The sequence below is a fragment of the Baudoinia panamericana genome (assembly GCF_000338955.1).
Source record: "Baudoinia panamericana UAMH 10762 unplaced genomic scaffold BAUCOscaffold_8, whole genome shotgun sequence".
Classification (NCBI taxonomy): domain Eukaryota; kingdom Fungi; phylum Ascomycota; class Dothideomycetes; order Mycosphaerellales; family Teratosphaeriaceae; genus Baudoinia; species Baudoinia panamericana.
Genome location: NW_006911264.1, coordinates 774,133 through 786,429, shown reverse-complemented (window position 1 = coordinate 786,429; position 12,297 = coordinate 774,133). Strand labels below are relative to the sequence as shown.

The window sequence follows — 12,297 nt, the reverse complement described above, 5'->3', positions numbered from 1 at the left end:
GCTTAAGTGTCCGCCTCCTTCGACGCGGGGGGTGTTCCAGGGCTGAATCGTGTCGGTAGGCAGTGAGACCTCGTTCAATGCCGATCCTATGGAGTTCGCCGAGTCCTGGAGGGAGGGCAGATGCTGTCAATGGATGACAATTGGACGCCTATGCACCTAAGCCAGTGGTTTGGGCACTGCTCGCGAAGGGAGCAAGTGACGGCGGCGTTTCAGGGTTCGCCGGTGCACGCGGTGGACTTGCCGACGCAGGTCGAGGCGGCAGTGCTGGGTCCGCGTGAGATCGGGTCGACGGTGATGTGCGCTGCTAAAGACGAAGAGGGCAGCGATATGCGTGGAACTTGTGTTTGATTGCAGGGAGCAGCAAAAGTAGAGGACTATCACTTTTGGAACCCGAAGCTGGTCTTCACTTTGAGAGGAAAGACAAGTGAAAATCTTTTGTGGATCAGTCGCTGATCTTTCGCAAGGTGGGAGGGTCGAACATTTGTATATCAGAAGTCCCGGAGCCCCAATGCAGGGCAGAGGATGATGCTGGACGTGCATTCGCTCCTCCACCTCAATTGAATGACGTCGCTGGTGCTGCCGGTGGCTTTCTGTGGGCTGGATGCAGGGACCGCCATCCCGACGCCATTCCGGTCTTTGAAACAGGCAGCGTGTGGGGAGAAAGCAACTTAGGCAAGAATGATCCCTGCCCACCGTCTGTGGGAAATGGGTGTCTCACTGACTCACCGGCGCTCTCTTCCTGCGGACCGGCCTTCGGGTTATTCCTCTCCAGCGACTGAGAAGCCAGCATCAACGCACCCGGGGCGGTCAGGCTTCCCAAGCGCATCCACCTTTCTCCTCAAGCCATCGCTTTGCGTACTCAGTGCTAGGCCTACGGACTGACTTGCTCTCGTAAACCTTGCTGCTTATTCCCATCGGACTCTCATGATACCGAACCACAACGGCGACAGTCCTGGTATAATCTACCGTTGATATTTTCCAACGTTGTGCGATACCTCCTAGCAACGGCTAGCACGATATGAACATCACAAACATGTTTGAGTCGTTCATTTCTTGCCACAGGAATAGCACTGGGGTGCGGGAGATCTCCCTGCCGCACGCAGAAGCAACCGTATGGTCCGAGCACTCAAGCACGCCAAACCGCTTCAACACAGCCTCCGCCATCAGCAACGGCGCGCAGACTACTCTCACCTTGAAAATTAAGCGCTGTTTTTCGTAGGACTTCCCCGCACTCTCTGTTGAGCTGCTAGGGTACGTACTTTCGAGGGGCATGCGCACTCACTGATCCTATGTTGGCTTTTCTTTTGGCACGCCAGATATGTGTAACCGGGTGACGCACATTTCTAGCTTGCGTACGCTCTGCTCCAGCCGTTTCTCTTCTTCGCTGAAGCGTCGCAATTTCCATCTCCATGGTTGAATGTACGTTATGTACTGTCCTCCGTTGAAAAGCTCCCAAATTTACCTTAAGCATCTTTGTCTAGCGCGCCACATTCTTCTCGCTGTTGGCGCTGGTAGTGGACAGCCCCCAAGGCGCTCAAGGAGGCGTGCGCTACTGCTGCACTTCCGGCACATCACATCCGATCTTCAAAGCCAATTTGGTAGGTGGCTTGCCAAATTCTTCGGTTCATCTCTTGTACTACGCCGCGGCTTTTGTATGCTTAAACGATAGCATCGAGCTTCCTTTCTCACTGTCAACGACCTATGATCAGCGTTACATCCGCCTAAAGAAGCTTTAGGCAGTCGGCACCCCTACTGCTCTCCACTTCGACGGGTTCGCTCTTACGCGGCCATTTCCCTAGTGCAGCATTACTCTGGCGGTGCTTTCTGGATCGGACCCTCTCTGCAGATGCCACCATAAGCATAAACAGAGACAAGCTGCCAATCATCTTGAAGTTGATAGATTCATCAAACCAACTTGACAGTCCCGGAAATTTTCCGCTCGAGCGCTCAGCTCGTTCCTGCGATTTGCAGCTTCTTGTCCGTAGGAGCCCTGAAAAGGTCCCAGCGCCTGTCAAACCCTTGGCTCAAGCCTCTGAAAGCCCCCCGTCACCTCCCTCCTCGCCTTATCGCTCGGGCGGAGATGGCGCCTGCAGTCTTGAAGCCCTGCAGATTGCACTTATGCACGACTAAGGCATCTGTGGAGACGCCTCGAAATGGGACAATTTGGGTCTGCAATAACTCTCTACATAGCGACGATCTAAGCCTAGACGTATTATCGCGAGTACTCTTCTATTGTAGGAGCACTTCGAAGCTCTGTGGCAGGCGACTGCCATAGAACTCGTCATACTAGTTCAATGTCGCACAGGACCTTGCTGTAAGATGTTATTTCTGAATATGGCTTGGCAACCTTTAATCTGAATATAGATGACTCGGATGTCGCAAACGGCTCGGTAAGTTCGAACGCGTCTCACACTACCCCATGGTAGATCGGTCGATCTTTTTTGACCCGGTGTGACCACTCCTTGTTATTGGCGTTTGATCACAAGACTTCGTCGCTGCCAAGCAGTGACTTAGCTCCGAGCTCCGTGAGAACACTATCGCCAGATCACTCATGGGATACTCGAAAAGGCAAGCAGACGCCGGCGAGCTATTTGAAGCTAAATCGTGATTGGTTGGGCTGGGACAAACATTTAGTCCAAACAGTGCTTGTGCGGTAGCTTGGTGAACGCGGTCCGTGTGCTCGAGGACCGTTGGTGTCGCTGTTTCAACCTGAACACACCCCACTGTCCAGCAGGGCAGGCACCGGCATGGGCGCTGCATTCTTGCTGTCCCCTGAATCGCGGGTACTCGACTTCACTTCATCGCTGCGCGCCACCGTCTCCTTCCACGCCAACGCGTCGTTGTGACGGCCCACTTCGGTAAGTTGGTATGCGGCCAAAATAGCGAAAAAAGCGTTGAACAGCAAACGAATCGAACGTTGTCATGTCACATTACCAGGTCGGAGGGATCGGTCCTTTCGAACTGTCAACATGCGGTAGCACACTCCCGAAATTGGATGTGATGGGAGTGGGTGTACTGTCCGTGTTGGTTGCGTTGTGCGGTGCCCTGTTGGGGTAGATGCGAGATGTTGACCGCACCTCACGGGAGCTCTTGTGCTTGCGGCAGTGTTGCTTCATCCACTCAGCCAGGCCGCAACTCACCACAATTGTACTGTGCACACTGCGCCTTCGACGATGCCAACCAAGTTGGAAGGCTGCGAGCCTTGGCGCAATCCTGGCTTCGTTGTCACTTTACTCCGTCAAGAATCTCTTCGAGATCCAGTTCCTCTTCTGCTGCTTCTATGTTTCCAGCTTCTTTCCAGAATTTGCTAAGATGGCGCGTTCCTGAATCGCACAACACCGTCACAATCGTCTTCCCTTTCCCCAACTTTTTCGCCAGATAGGCTGCTGCAACGCAGTTCACAGCACTGCTCGCTCCAACAAACAGACCCTCCTTCTCAACTAGCCACCGCGCCATCTGCATGGCCTGCTTATCGCCTACCTTCACCGCATCATCTATGAGATGCATTCCAGCGCTGAAGTTAGCAGTCAGACGATTGATCCCTACGCCTTCTACAATACTATCCACCTGATGTCGACGGCGCGTCCCCTCTGTCTCAGTGGCAGAGAATAGCACACCATACTTGATCTTGTTGTATAACCCGGAACCCTGCGGGTCTGCAAGCACAACCTGCATATCCGGCAGTAGTGGCTTGAGCGCGAGCGCCACGCCAGAGATGGTGCCGCCCGTGCCTGCACCAGCTACAAAGGCGTCGATGTGGCCTTGGGTTTGCGCGTAGATTTCAGGACCTGTTGTGTTCTGGTGGGCAAGATAATTGGCGGTATTTTCGAATTGGTCGGCGAAGAACCCTCGACCGGGCTTATCCGAATCGTCGGTATGCTCTTCGGCGCGACGACGAGCGAGGTTGACGAATTGGTCTTGATCTACGATTGAAGCCGGGCGTACGCGTTCCACTATTGCGCCAAGCTTAAGCAGTAAGTCGGACTTTTCGGTAGCCTGGTCGTCAGGCATGCATCTGCGTGAGAACACCCAATGAGACATTGAAATATGAAACGTGATAATTCATCTACGTACATGTAAGCCTTGTATCCTCTCGCCCTACATACCGCGGCCAGGGAAATGCCTGTTGAGCCTACGGTACCCTCATAGATTGTGTCGCCTCTGCCTGGTACGAGAAGACCTTCTTCCTCGGCAAGGTTAATCATTGATAGCGCCACACGGTCCTTGGGTGAGTTGCCAGCGCCGTTCAAATACTCGGCTTTCGCCAGGATCTCGCAGTCGGTCGCCTCGCTTAGGTACTTGAGCTTGACAAGCGGCGTGTGACCAACAAGGCCTTCAACACCGACTGCGATATTGGCGCCAATGGAGTCAAGCGTCCGTCTGGCATCGTTAGAGTCAACTACAAGCCCCGACGACTTCCGTTCGGTGTGGTCTTCTAAGCGGACTTGATCGTGCTGACCAGGCGCAAGATGCGGAATCTCAGGTCCACGGAGTCTTCGCATGCGCCGTCGGAAGGAATGTTCGAGGTCGGGATAGAAGTCTTTGAATGCCAATGCGCATAAGATCCCAAACAAGAAGCCGCCGAACGAGGTGACTTTGCCTTTGTGATCAAGTAGACGGGCCCATATCGCATTGGCGACGTTGGCGAAGATGCCCATCTTCACCTCACTAGCCTAGCGCACTCAGGACCCACGCATTGAAACTGCGCAGATACAGGATTGACGACTGGCTTCTGACGTCCATGAGCGGAACGTCGTTGTATGGTACCAATGTCATATACTCACTGGCCCGTGCTCATCCCACGGGGGAGAAGCTCCGCAAACCGATGTTGCAGCTTCCACTGCTCGATTTTCATGCGTCCGTGTATATATGGACTTTCCAGCTGTCGCTAGACTCTTTAGACAGCTCGCGACCCATCAATTCTGCCAGCCCTTTCAGCATGGTCGCCCTCTTCTCGTGGCGAATCAACGCCGCACAATCCGCTATGGCGCCTCACGTCCGCAGCCCCAACCGAGGACCAAGACGGTCTCGGTAAGCCATTGGCAACAGCGCACCGATCATTTCCCTCTGGACAAAGCAGAAGACTACAAACGGTACCCTACCGTAACCGCGGATACGCTTCGAACTCGCAAAGAGCGGCCCAAGAGAGTCAAGATGCTTATGCGGGACTTCATTGAAGACAGCTTGTACAATCCGACTTATGGATACTTCAGCAAGAATGTGACCATATTCTCCCCAGGAGCTCCATTTGATTTCAATCGGCTCAAGGACGAAGTGGAGTTCAATCGCTTACTGGGCGAGCGATATACGCAATTCGAAGATGAGTTAGATGAGAAGGAAGGATATAGAGAGGATAGGCAGCTATGGCATACGCCCACGGAGCTGTTCCGTCCGTTCTACGGCGAGGCGATTGCAAGGTACATGGTTGCGAACTACAAGTTGACGGTCTATCCTTACCATGACTTGGTGATATATGAGTTGGGAGCGGGCAACGGGACCTTGATGCTTAACATTCTGGACTATATCCGCCGCACGGATCCCGAGGTCTACGCCAGGACCAAATTCAAGATCATTGAGGTGTCGTCAGCGTTAGCGAACCTGCAGCATGCGCACCTGAACGCCACGCTTGCTAGTCGTGGGCATGTCGAAAAGGTCGAGATCATTAATAAGTCAATCTTTGATTGGGATCAATATGTGTCGACACCCTGCTTCTTCCTTGCGATGGAAGTCATTGATAATTTCGCTCACGATGTTCTGCGATACGACCCCTCTACGGAAGAGTGTATGCAAGGATCCGTCCTTATAGATGCCGAAGGAGACTTTTACGAATTCTACAGTCGGACGCTAGATCCCGTGGCCGCACGCTATTTGCGAGTCCGCGACGTTGCATGCCAGGATCGACAATACAGTCACCCGCTTCATTCATCACGGTTGTGGCGCAGTTTTCGACACCAGCTCCCATTAGCACCCAACCTCACCATGCCCGAGTACATCCCAACACGACTGATGCAGTTCTTCTCAATCCTCGGCACGCACTTTCCCGCTCACCGCCTCGTTACCTCGGACTTCCATAGCCTGCCCCAAGCTACACCTGGCTACAACGCACCCGTCGTGCAGACGCGGTACCAGCGCCGAACGGTCCTCGTGCGTACGCCGTTAGTGCATCAAGGTTACTTCGACATCCTCTTCCCCACTGATTTCGGCGTTATGGAGGATATCTACCGTGCCATCACGGGACGACTGACGAGAGTTATGACGCACGAGGACTTCTTCCGCCGATGGGCTTATGTGGAGGAGACGCAGATGCGGAGTGGAGAGAACGCTATGCTGGGGTGGTACAAGAATGCTAGTGTAATGGTGACTGTTTAGTAGTATATTCCGTACAACGACTTCTGCAGTATACAGCGGCGTGATGATCATCTCACATTCATTGTCCGTGTATAGACGTTGTCGGCCCAATCGTCACTTACTACAGTAGGTAGGCTCTTTCTGCTCGGCAAACCTCGCCTTTTCAACCTCGGCTTCAGTGCCTCCACATTCGCGCTCCACGGCCGGACGTCTTCCAACTGCAGTCAGGCACCATGTAGATTATTCATCTTCGGCTCTCCTTGTGAGGGTTTAGGCCTTTGACTGGACAATGGCAGGACCGATTCGTCAACCGATCGATCTCCAAAGCCTCGAACGGTACATCGAGCAACATGTTCCCGAGATCAAGACGCCGCTAGACGTCAAGCAGGTAAGCCTGTAACCACTACCGTCCCAGCTTTCCATACAGCCGCTGACCATCGCGATGGTGATCTGTAGTTCGGCTATGGTCAGTCCAATCCAACTTACCTCCTCACTTCTCGCGACAATGGAAACAAATATGTCATGCGCAAGAAGCCTCCAGGACAGCTGCTCTCGAAGACGGCTCACCAAGTCGACCGAGAGTACCGCATCATCCACGCCCTCGAGAACACGCCGGTCCCAGTGCCGCGAGCGTTCTGCCTCTGCGAAGACGATGCCGTAATCGGCACGGCCTTCTACATCATGAGTTTCCTCAACGGCCGCATCTTCGCCGACCCCGCTTTACCAGACGTAAGCGCAGAGCACAGGAGGGAGATGTGGAAGAGCGCCGTCAAGACCTTGGCGACCTTCCACAGTGTGAAACCTGCCAGTGTAGGCTTGGAGAACTTTGGGAGGATGAACAACTTCTACAACCGACAGCTGAAGACTTTCGCCACCATCTCCGAGGCTCAGGCGAAGGCTGTGGATGTCGATACCAAGGTGCCTGTGGGTAAGATCCCGCATTACGACGAAATGGTGGCATTCTTCGGACGGGCGGAAACGCAGCCCAAGGATCGGAGCACCTTCGTGCACGGAGACTATAAGATTGACAATATGGTCTTTCACCCCACAGAGCCGCACGTCATTGGGATACTGGACTGGGAGATGGCCACGATTGGCCACCCACTGTCAGACTTGACGAACCTGCTGATGCCTTTCACGACTGCCAGCTCGCCGCTTGCAGCTTCGGCGGGAAGGGCAAACGAGGCTTTCGTGCCAGGCCATACACCTGGCATGCCGACTAAGGAAGAATGTCTGGCATGGTACGAGAGTGAGACAGGCTGGAAGATAATCCCGAGTGAGATGGCTTGGGCGGATGCGTTTGGCACCTATAGAGGTAGTATTATCATGCAGGGCATTGCGGCACGATACGCGCGGCGGCAGGCGAGCAGTGAGAAGGCGGGTGATTATGCGGCGCAGATGAAGCCGTTTGGAGAGATGGGATGGAGGTTCGTCCAGGAGTGTATGAAGAAGCTGGAAGGCGAGGGAAAGAAAGCGCGATTATAGCAGTTTATATTCTTGCTTCAGCACTTGCAATTCCTCATCGCATCGAAATACTGGCTCCTTTCGCAATCTCGTGGATCGTTGTCGATGTGGTATCCTAATACTAGTGGATGTAAACGCTGAACCTGTGCGCCAAGAACGTGGGAAGCCTTACAATCTTCGCTGCTTTCCGCAGAGTTCCGCACGCCTATCACGCGCCATCTTACGCCGCAAGCACACTACCGTGCCATAGGTCTCCGCGCAACCGGGTCGACATTGTAGCCTTCCGTCATGTCCTGCAAATGACCAATAGCCTTGCTGCGGATCCTGGAAATCCTCTCATCGCATTTTGCGTTCCAAGAAGTCCTGCCTACATTCAGGCTCATCGCGGTCCTCGGTCCTCCCCGCCAATTCTGTCCAATGCCTCCATCATCACGACCGAGTTCCCACGAATGACGCACATGCCGAGGCGGACTTTCTCGTTGTTCGGTTTCGACTCTGTTGCCTCATCCAGGACGATATTTAGAAATACCTACCGCAGACAATGTTAGTTACGCACTGCGACGTTGACGGGAGAATGCGCGTGCGACTTGCATCGTAGCCGCGCAGTGTGCCCATCACTTTGCGGGAGCCATTCAACTGTACTTCGACGCGCTTGTCAAGATACTGCGGTTGGTCGGTCGGTCAGTCTCGGCGACACAGAGAAAGCGAAGCCTGCTTGCATACCTTCTTGAGCTCAGGCTGCGCTTGGGGCATATTGGCGACAATGGAACACGGTGGTGGAGCGGAGTGGACTGTGGCTTGCGGCGCAAACACTTCGAAGTGCTCGCAGGAAAGTATGCACGCGAGTCATGCATCAAGCGGAGTTTCACCGAAGTGAACAATGGCTTGGCATATTTACTCCATCGTCTCCACCTCCATGTGACCCACCTGTCAGCCGAAATACAGTACCATGAGATGCAAGGCCAGCCGGCACAGCAGTCCAACCGTTTGAAGAGAAGCATATGAAAGCATTGGCTTCATTGGAGTTGGCGACCGGCGGCTCGACAGTATGAGACCGTCCTTCATTACATCCTTTCCCTTTCCCTCCCTGCCTTATTCCTTCCCCTGCATATATCTGCCCGTATAGGAAAGTGTGGATGCTCGTTTCATAACGAAGTCCTCCTAGCCACCTGCCTTAATTGACGATTTCGCATAGTCAACCGTACAGGTCCGGCAGCGAGTTCAAATATCCCTCCCAAAAAGGCAAAACATACAGCAGCGGGTATTCCCACGTCGTCACCGACCGCAGTACTAATCCACCGGTTCGCAGCTTAAGTACAGGAGAGCGGACGGGATCCTCTGTTCTCTGCGACCTATGGCCGTATGTATCAGCAAGAGCAGATCAAGTCTCTTATATTCCGTCAAAACGGTTATCATCCAGCAAGATCAGGACCGTGTAAGCTTTCTATCCATACGCGCTGGTTGGAGCCGCGGCCTGACGGACATGAGAGTCAGTCCAATCTTATCTGGTGTTTGTACCGCGGGGTTTGGAGCTTGCCCCTCACGCAGCGGCACGCGAGCTACACGCGTGCTCCGAGCCTACGATGTCTTCCTCAACTCCTTCACCCATCTGTCTTTCAAGTTACCACCCCATCGTCGTCTTCGCAATGCCCGTCCAGAAAACAGCCTATATAACCGGCGGCGCATCTGGAATCGGTCTTGCCCTTGCCCGCACCCTCGCCCACCGCGGCATCCGCTTGGCCATAGCCGACCTCAACATCTCTACCGCCAACTCTGTAGCCTCTGATCTGTGCGCAGAACAAAACGCTCCAGACCTAGTGACCGCCTTTGAGCTCAATGCTGCCGACTGGGACTCTCAGCTCTCCGTCTTCCAGAAGGTCGTAGAGCATTTCGAGGGCAGGGTAGACTATGTGTACCCCATTGCAGGCATCGGTGAGAAGGTAAGTATCCCTAATGATGGCGGGAAGGGGAAAGGGTTCGTGAAGCCGAACTTGAGCGTGCTGGATGTGGATCTATATGGGGTTCTGTTTACGGTAAGCTTGGCCGTGCAGCAGATGCGGCGGCAGGAGAGGGATGAGAGTGGTTTCAGAGGAAAGAGTATGTATCTGCGTAGAAATCTTCCATGTTACCCTTGCTGAGATTGTGTGTTTTCCAGTCGCTACGGTAGCATCCGTCTGCGGCTTCTATTGCGTGCCGAGTAAGCTGTTCGGTCCCGGGTTCTGTCCCAAGGAGTGCAAGCTGACTTTCTGGAACCTCAGCGCTGCCTATTTACACTGCAGCCAAACAGTCTGTCCTCTCCAGCGCTTCCTTTCCTTTAACACCCGCTGACTCCACCCCTTTCTGTCCAGCGGCGTCATAGGCTTCATTCGCTCCTTCGGCAAATACCTGCCTGAGGAGCATATTACATTGAATGCCGTCTGCCCCAACGTCGTACGAACTGGCATCTCCACCTCAGCCTTCTACGACAAGCTCGAGTCTCAGGGCCTACTGACACCCATGAAACCAGTCATCGACGCCTTTGAGAAGTTTCTTGACAGTGACATAAGCGGCGAGTGCTGGGAGGCTGGGCCAAAGGGCGACTTGGTGAAGAGGGAGGCGGCGGAGTATCTGGATCGGGAGAGCGGGTTGCTGATGGACATGTTGTATGAGAGGGGCCATGGCTTACATCAGCCTCAGTCGTGAAAGACGCGACGCCGCAGACTCTGAGGTACAGAATTGCGGAGTATGTTTTCAGGCATGGCGTGGTGCAGCTCAACCCGCGACACGGCTCGCATGGGCCAGCAGAAACTTGCAACAGGTGAGCATGAATTTGCAGGCCTTGGTCCACTGATCCTCCCTTCCTACCCCACTCAACGAGATCTTGACACCCTGTATTCTGCCCATATCTTTGCCTGTCTGGATCTCATACGGCATTTTCCGGGCTTGATGCTGCCCTTCCGGTAATTTGGCAGTGCTATGTTCCACATACTCGCCAACCTGCCTTACGCACTCCAGGAAAGCCACCATTGCGTTGTCAAAACCGCCATGAAACGCACTTAAACCGAAAGGTAGGCTGCCACTGCTGTAAAGTTCATGAACAGTACCTTTCTGTTTACCAGCACCTGTAGCCACTGCGTCGGGGTCAATGAGGATCAGTCTGGAAGTCGAGCCGCAAGGAAGGAGCCTGTAGCCTTTGATATTGAAGCCAAGCTTCGAGGACACCACCTCGAGAAGAAGTATCGCCTGACCTAGAGCGGCATTTATCTCCGTCCACTCAACGGGATGGTCGGCGAGACGACCCAGACGAAGGCCGTTGATCGTGCCAAAGACGCCGTCGTGCCCAATGCAAAAAGTGTCGTTGTAAACATTCGTCCGCTGTAGTGATTCTAGGAGCTTAGTGTCTTGGGCTAGTTGGTTTTGCAAGCTGTCGCGCTCCTCCTGAAAGCTGCGGAGTTCGGCCGTAAAAGCATTACGCTCGCGCCAGAAGCGCTCTTCTTCCTCGTCAAGCTCCTCAGCTTCCGCGTCGAGGGCGGCAATCTCGTCTTCCATGCGAGCCTTTTCGGCTTCCAGTGCTTCGAGGTCTTCTAAAGCCTGCTGCTCGCGTCGTTGAGTGTCTTCGAGGGCCTGCTTGGTCTGCACTTTCTCTTCGTTTGTCGGTATGTCCTGTTGTGCTTGCTTCAGGAACTCGACGTAAGCATCTCGCTCGCGAAGCACGCTTGCTTGCCGCTTCTGTAGCCCGTCAAGCAAGAGGTCAGTGCATTCCGAACAGACAGGATGATCGATGTCAGAACGAGCAGATAGGATCTCGAAAAGCCGCGTCACCGTATACATTTGTTGAGACAACGCTTCAGTGCCGTCCTCACCATTCGCAACCTCGGACTTGGCCGTGCCGCGCTTCTTCGTTGGCGTCTGGATCAGCTCTGATGGGCCTTCAGGCGCCATGAGTGAGTCCGTAACGTCGATGTACGACATATCCGGATTGGATTTGCCGCTACGGGAGGTGTTAGAAACATCACGCTTGTGTAAGGGTGGTCCATCATATTGCGACGCTTGTCCATATCGTTGTTGGCGTTCCTTAGCGGCCGCCGAACGTGGAGCATCCGGTGCCTTGGGTTCCAGAGTGGGAGCGGCGTCTGCCAAGATCTTGAAGGACGCTAGGTTGAGGCCTTGAAGCGAAGAATCGATCTTGAGTGGCGTACGACACTTCTGACAATGCAGCGACGCCATAATTGCAACGGAAGTTTTCCTAAGCTTCCATCACCGATGCGACCATGCGTGTTAGCGCCAACTCATCGTTACGGCTGTCATCAAGCGAGTCCCCTTGCATCGACTGGGATGTTGCAAACTTGGCTTACTGGCACTCACATCTGCTAGATGCGTCAAAGAGTACGAAAAAGGCAAACCCCTTAAAACCATTAGCACTCTCCATTATGCAGGCACGCTGACGGATGCGAGAGTGAAGTCTGGGGTTACAATATGAATCGCCGGATGCTAGCGGCCGACCCG

The 12,297-nt window shown here is 53.9% G+C and overlaps 8 protein-coding genes across 8 annotated transcripts; 4 read left to right on the top strand and 4 right to left on the bottom strand.

The window, feature by feature from the left end:
- The first annotated feature begins 1,279 nt into the window (after window positions 1–1,279).
- On the top strand, window positions 1,280–1,689 carry BAUCODRAFT_35268 (uncharacterized protein). Its single transcript, XM_007679257.1, has one exon. The coding sequence runs from the start codon at window positions 1,427–1,429 to the stop codon at window positions 1,667–1,669; it is 243 nt and encodes an 80-aa protein (XP_007677447.1). The 5' UTR covers window positions 1,280–1,426; the 3' UTR covers window positions 1,670–1,689.
- A 6-nt stretch (window positions 1,690–1,695) lies between these two features.
- On the bottom strand, window positions 1,696–1,983 carry BAUCODRAFT_534303 (uncharacterized protein). Its single transcript, XM_007679627.1, has one exon. The coding sequence runs from the start codon at window positions 1,884–1,886 to the stop codon at window positions 1,722–1,724; it is 165 nt and encodes a 54-aa protein (XP_007677817.1). The 5' UTR covers window positions 1,887–1,983; the 3' UTR covers window positions 1,696–1,721.
- Window positions 1,984–2,912: 929 nt separating this feature from the next.
- Window positions 2,913–4,725, bottom strand: BAUCODRAFT_577926 (uncharacterized protein). The gene is made up of 2 exons (XM_007679626.1): window positions 4,075–4,725; window positions 2,913–4,015 (listed from the first exon to the last, which is right to left on the bottom strand). Exons 1-2 carry the CDS (start codon window positions 4,656–4,658, stop codon window positions 3,226–3,228), a joined length of 1,374 nt encoding a protein of 457 aa, XP_007677816.1. The 5' UTR covers window positions 4,659–4,725; the 3' UTR covers window positions 2,913–3,225.
- Window positions 4,726–4,830: 105 nt separating this feature from the next.
- BAUCODRAFT_35266 (uncharacterized protein) lies at window positions 4,831–6,488 on the top strand. Its single transcript, XM_007679256.1, has one exon. The coding sequence runs from the start codon at window positions 4,870–4,872 to the stop codon at window positions 6,367–6,369; it is 1,500 nt and encodes a 499-aa protein (XP_007677446.1). The 5' UTR covers window positions 4,831–4,869; the 3' UTR covers window positions 6,370–6,488.
- Window positions 6,489–6,637: 149 nt separating this feature from the next.
- On the top strand, window positions 6,638–7,833 carry BAUCODRAFT_123740 (uncharacterized protein; the record flags this gene model as incomplete). Its single annotated transcript, XM_007679625.1, has 2 exons — window positions 6,638–6,736; window positions 6,805–7,833. The coding sequence occupies 2 exons, from the start codon at window positions 6,638–6,640 to the stop codon at window positions 7,831–7,833; spliced, it is 1,128 nt and encodes a 375-aa protein (XP_007677815.1).
- Window positions 7,834–7,997: 164 nt separating this feature from the next.
- On the bottom strand, window positions 7,998–8,565 carry BAUCODRAFT_577920 (uncharacterized protein; the record flags this gene model as incomplete). The annotated part of the gene is made up of 3 exons (XM_007679624.1): window positions 7,998–8,341; window positions 8,404–8,475; window positions 8,536–8,565. The coding sequence occupies 3 exons, from the start codon at window positions 8,563–8,565 to the stop codon at window positions 8,192–8,194; spliced, it is 252 nt and encodes an 83-aa protein (XP_007677814.1). The 3' UTR covers window positions 7,998–8,191.
- Window positions 8,566–9,458: 893 nt separating this feature from the next.
- Window positions 9,459–10,494, top strand: BAUCODRAFT_149282 (uncharacterized protein; the record flags this gene model as incomplete). Its single annotated transcript, XM_007679623.1, has 4 exons — window positions 9,459–9,909; window positions 9,968–10,009; window positions 10,071–10,098; window positions 10,161–10,494. The coding sequence occupies 4 exons, from the start codon at window positions 9,459–9,461 to the stop codon at window positions 10,492–10,494; spliced, it is 855 nt and encodes a 284-aa protein (XP_007677813.1).
- On the bottom strand, window positions 10,410–12,234 carry BAUCODRAFT_534262 (uncharacterized protein). Its single transcript, XM_007679622.1, has 2 exons — window positions 12,147–12,234; window positions 10,410–12,052 (listed from the first exon to the last, which is right to left on the bottom strand). Exon 2 carries the CDS (start codon window positions 12,016–12,018, stop codon window positions 10,564–10,566), a length of 1,455 nt encoding a protein of 484 aa, XP_007677812.1. The 5' UTR covers window positions 12,019–12,052; window positions 12,147–12,234; the 3' UTR covers window positions 10,410–10,563.
- Between the last annotated feature and the right edge of the window lie 63 nt (window positions 12,235–12,297).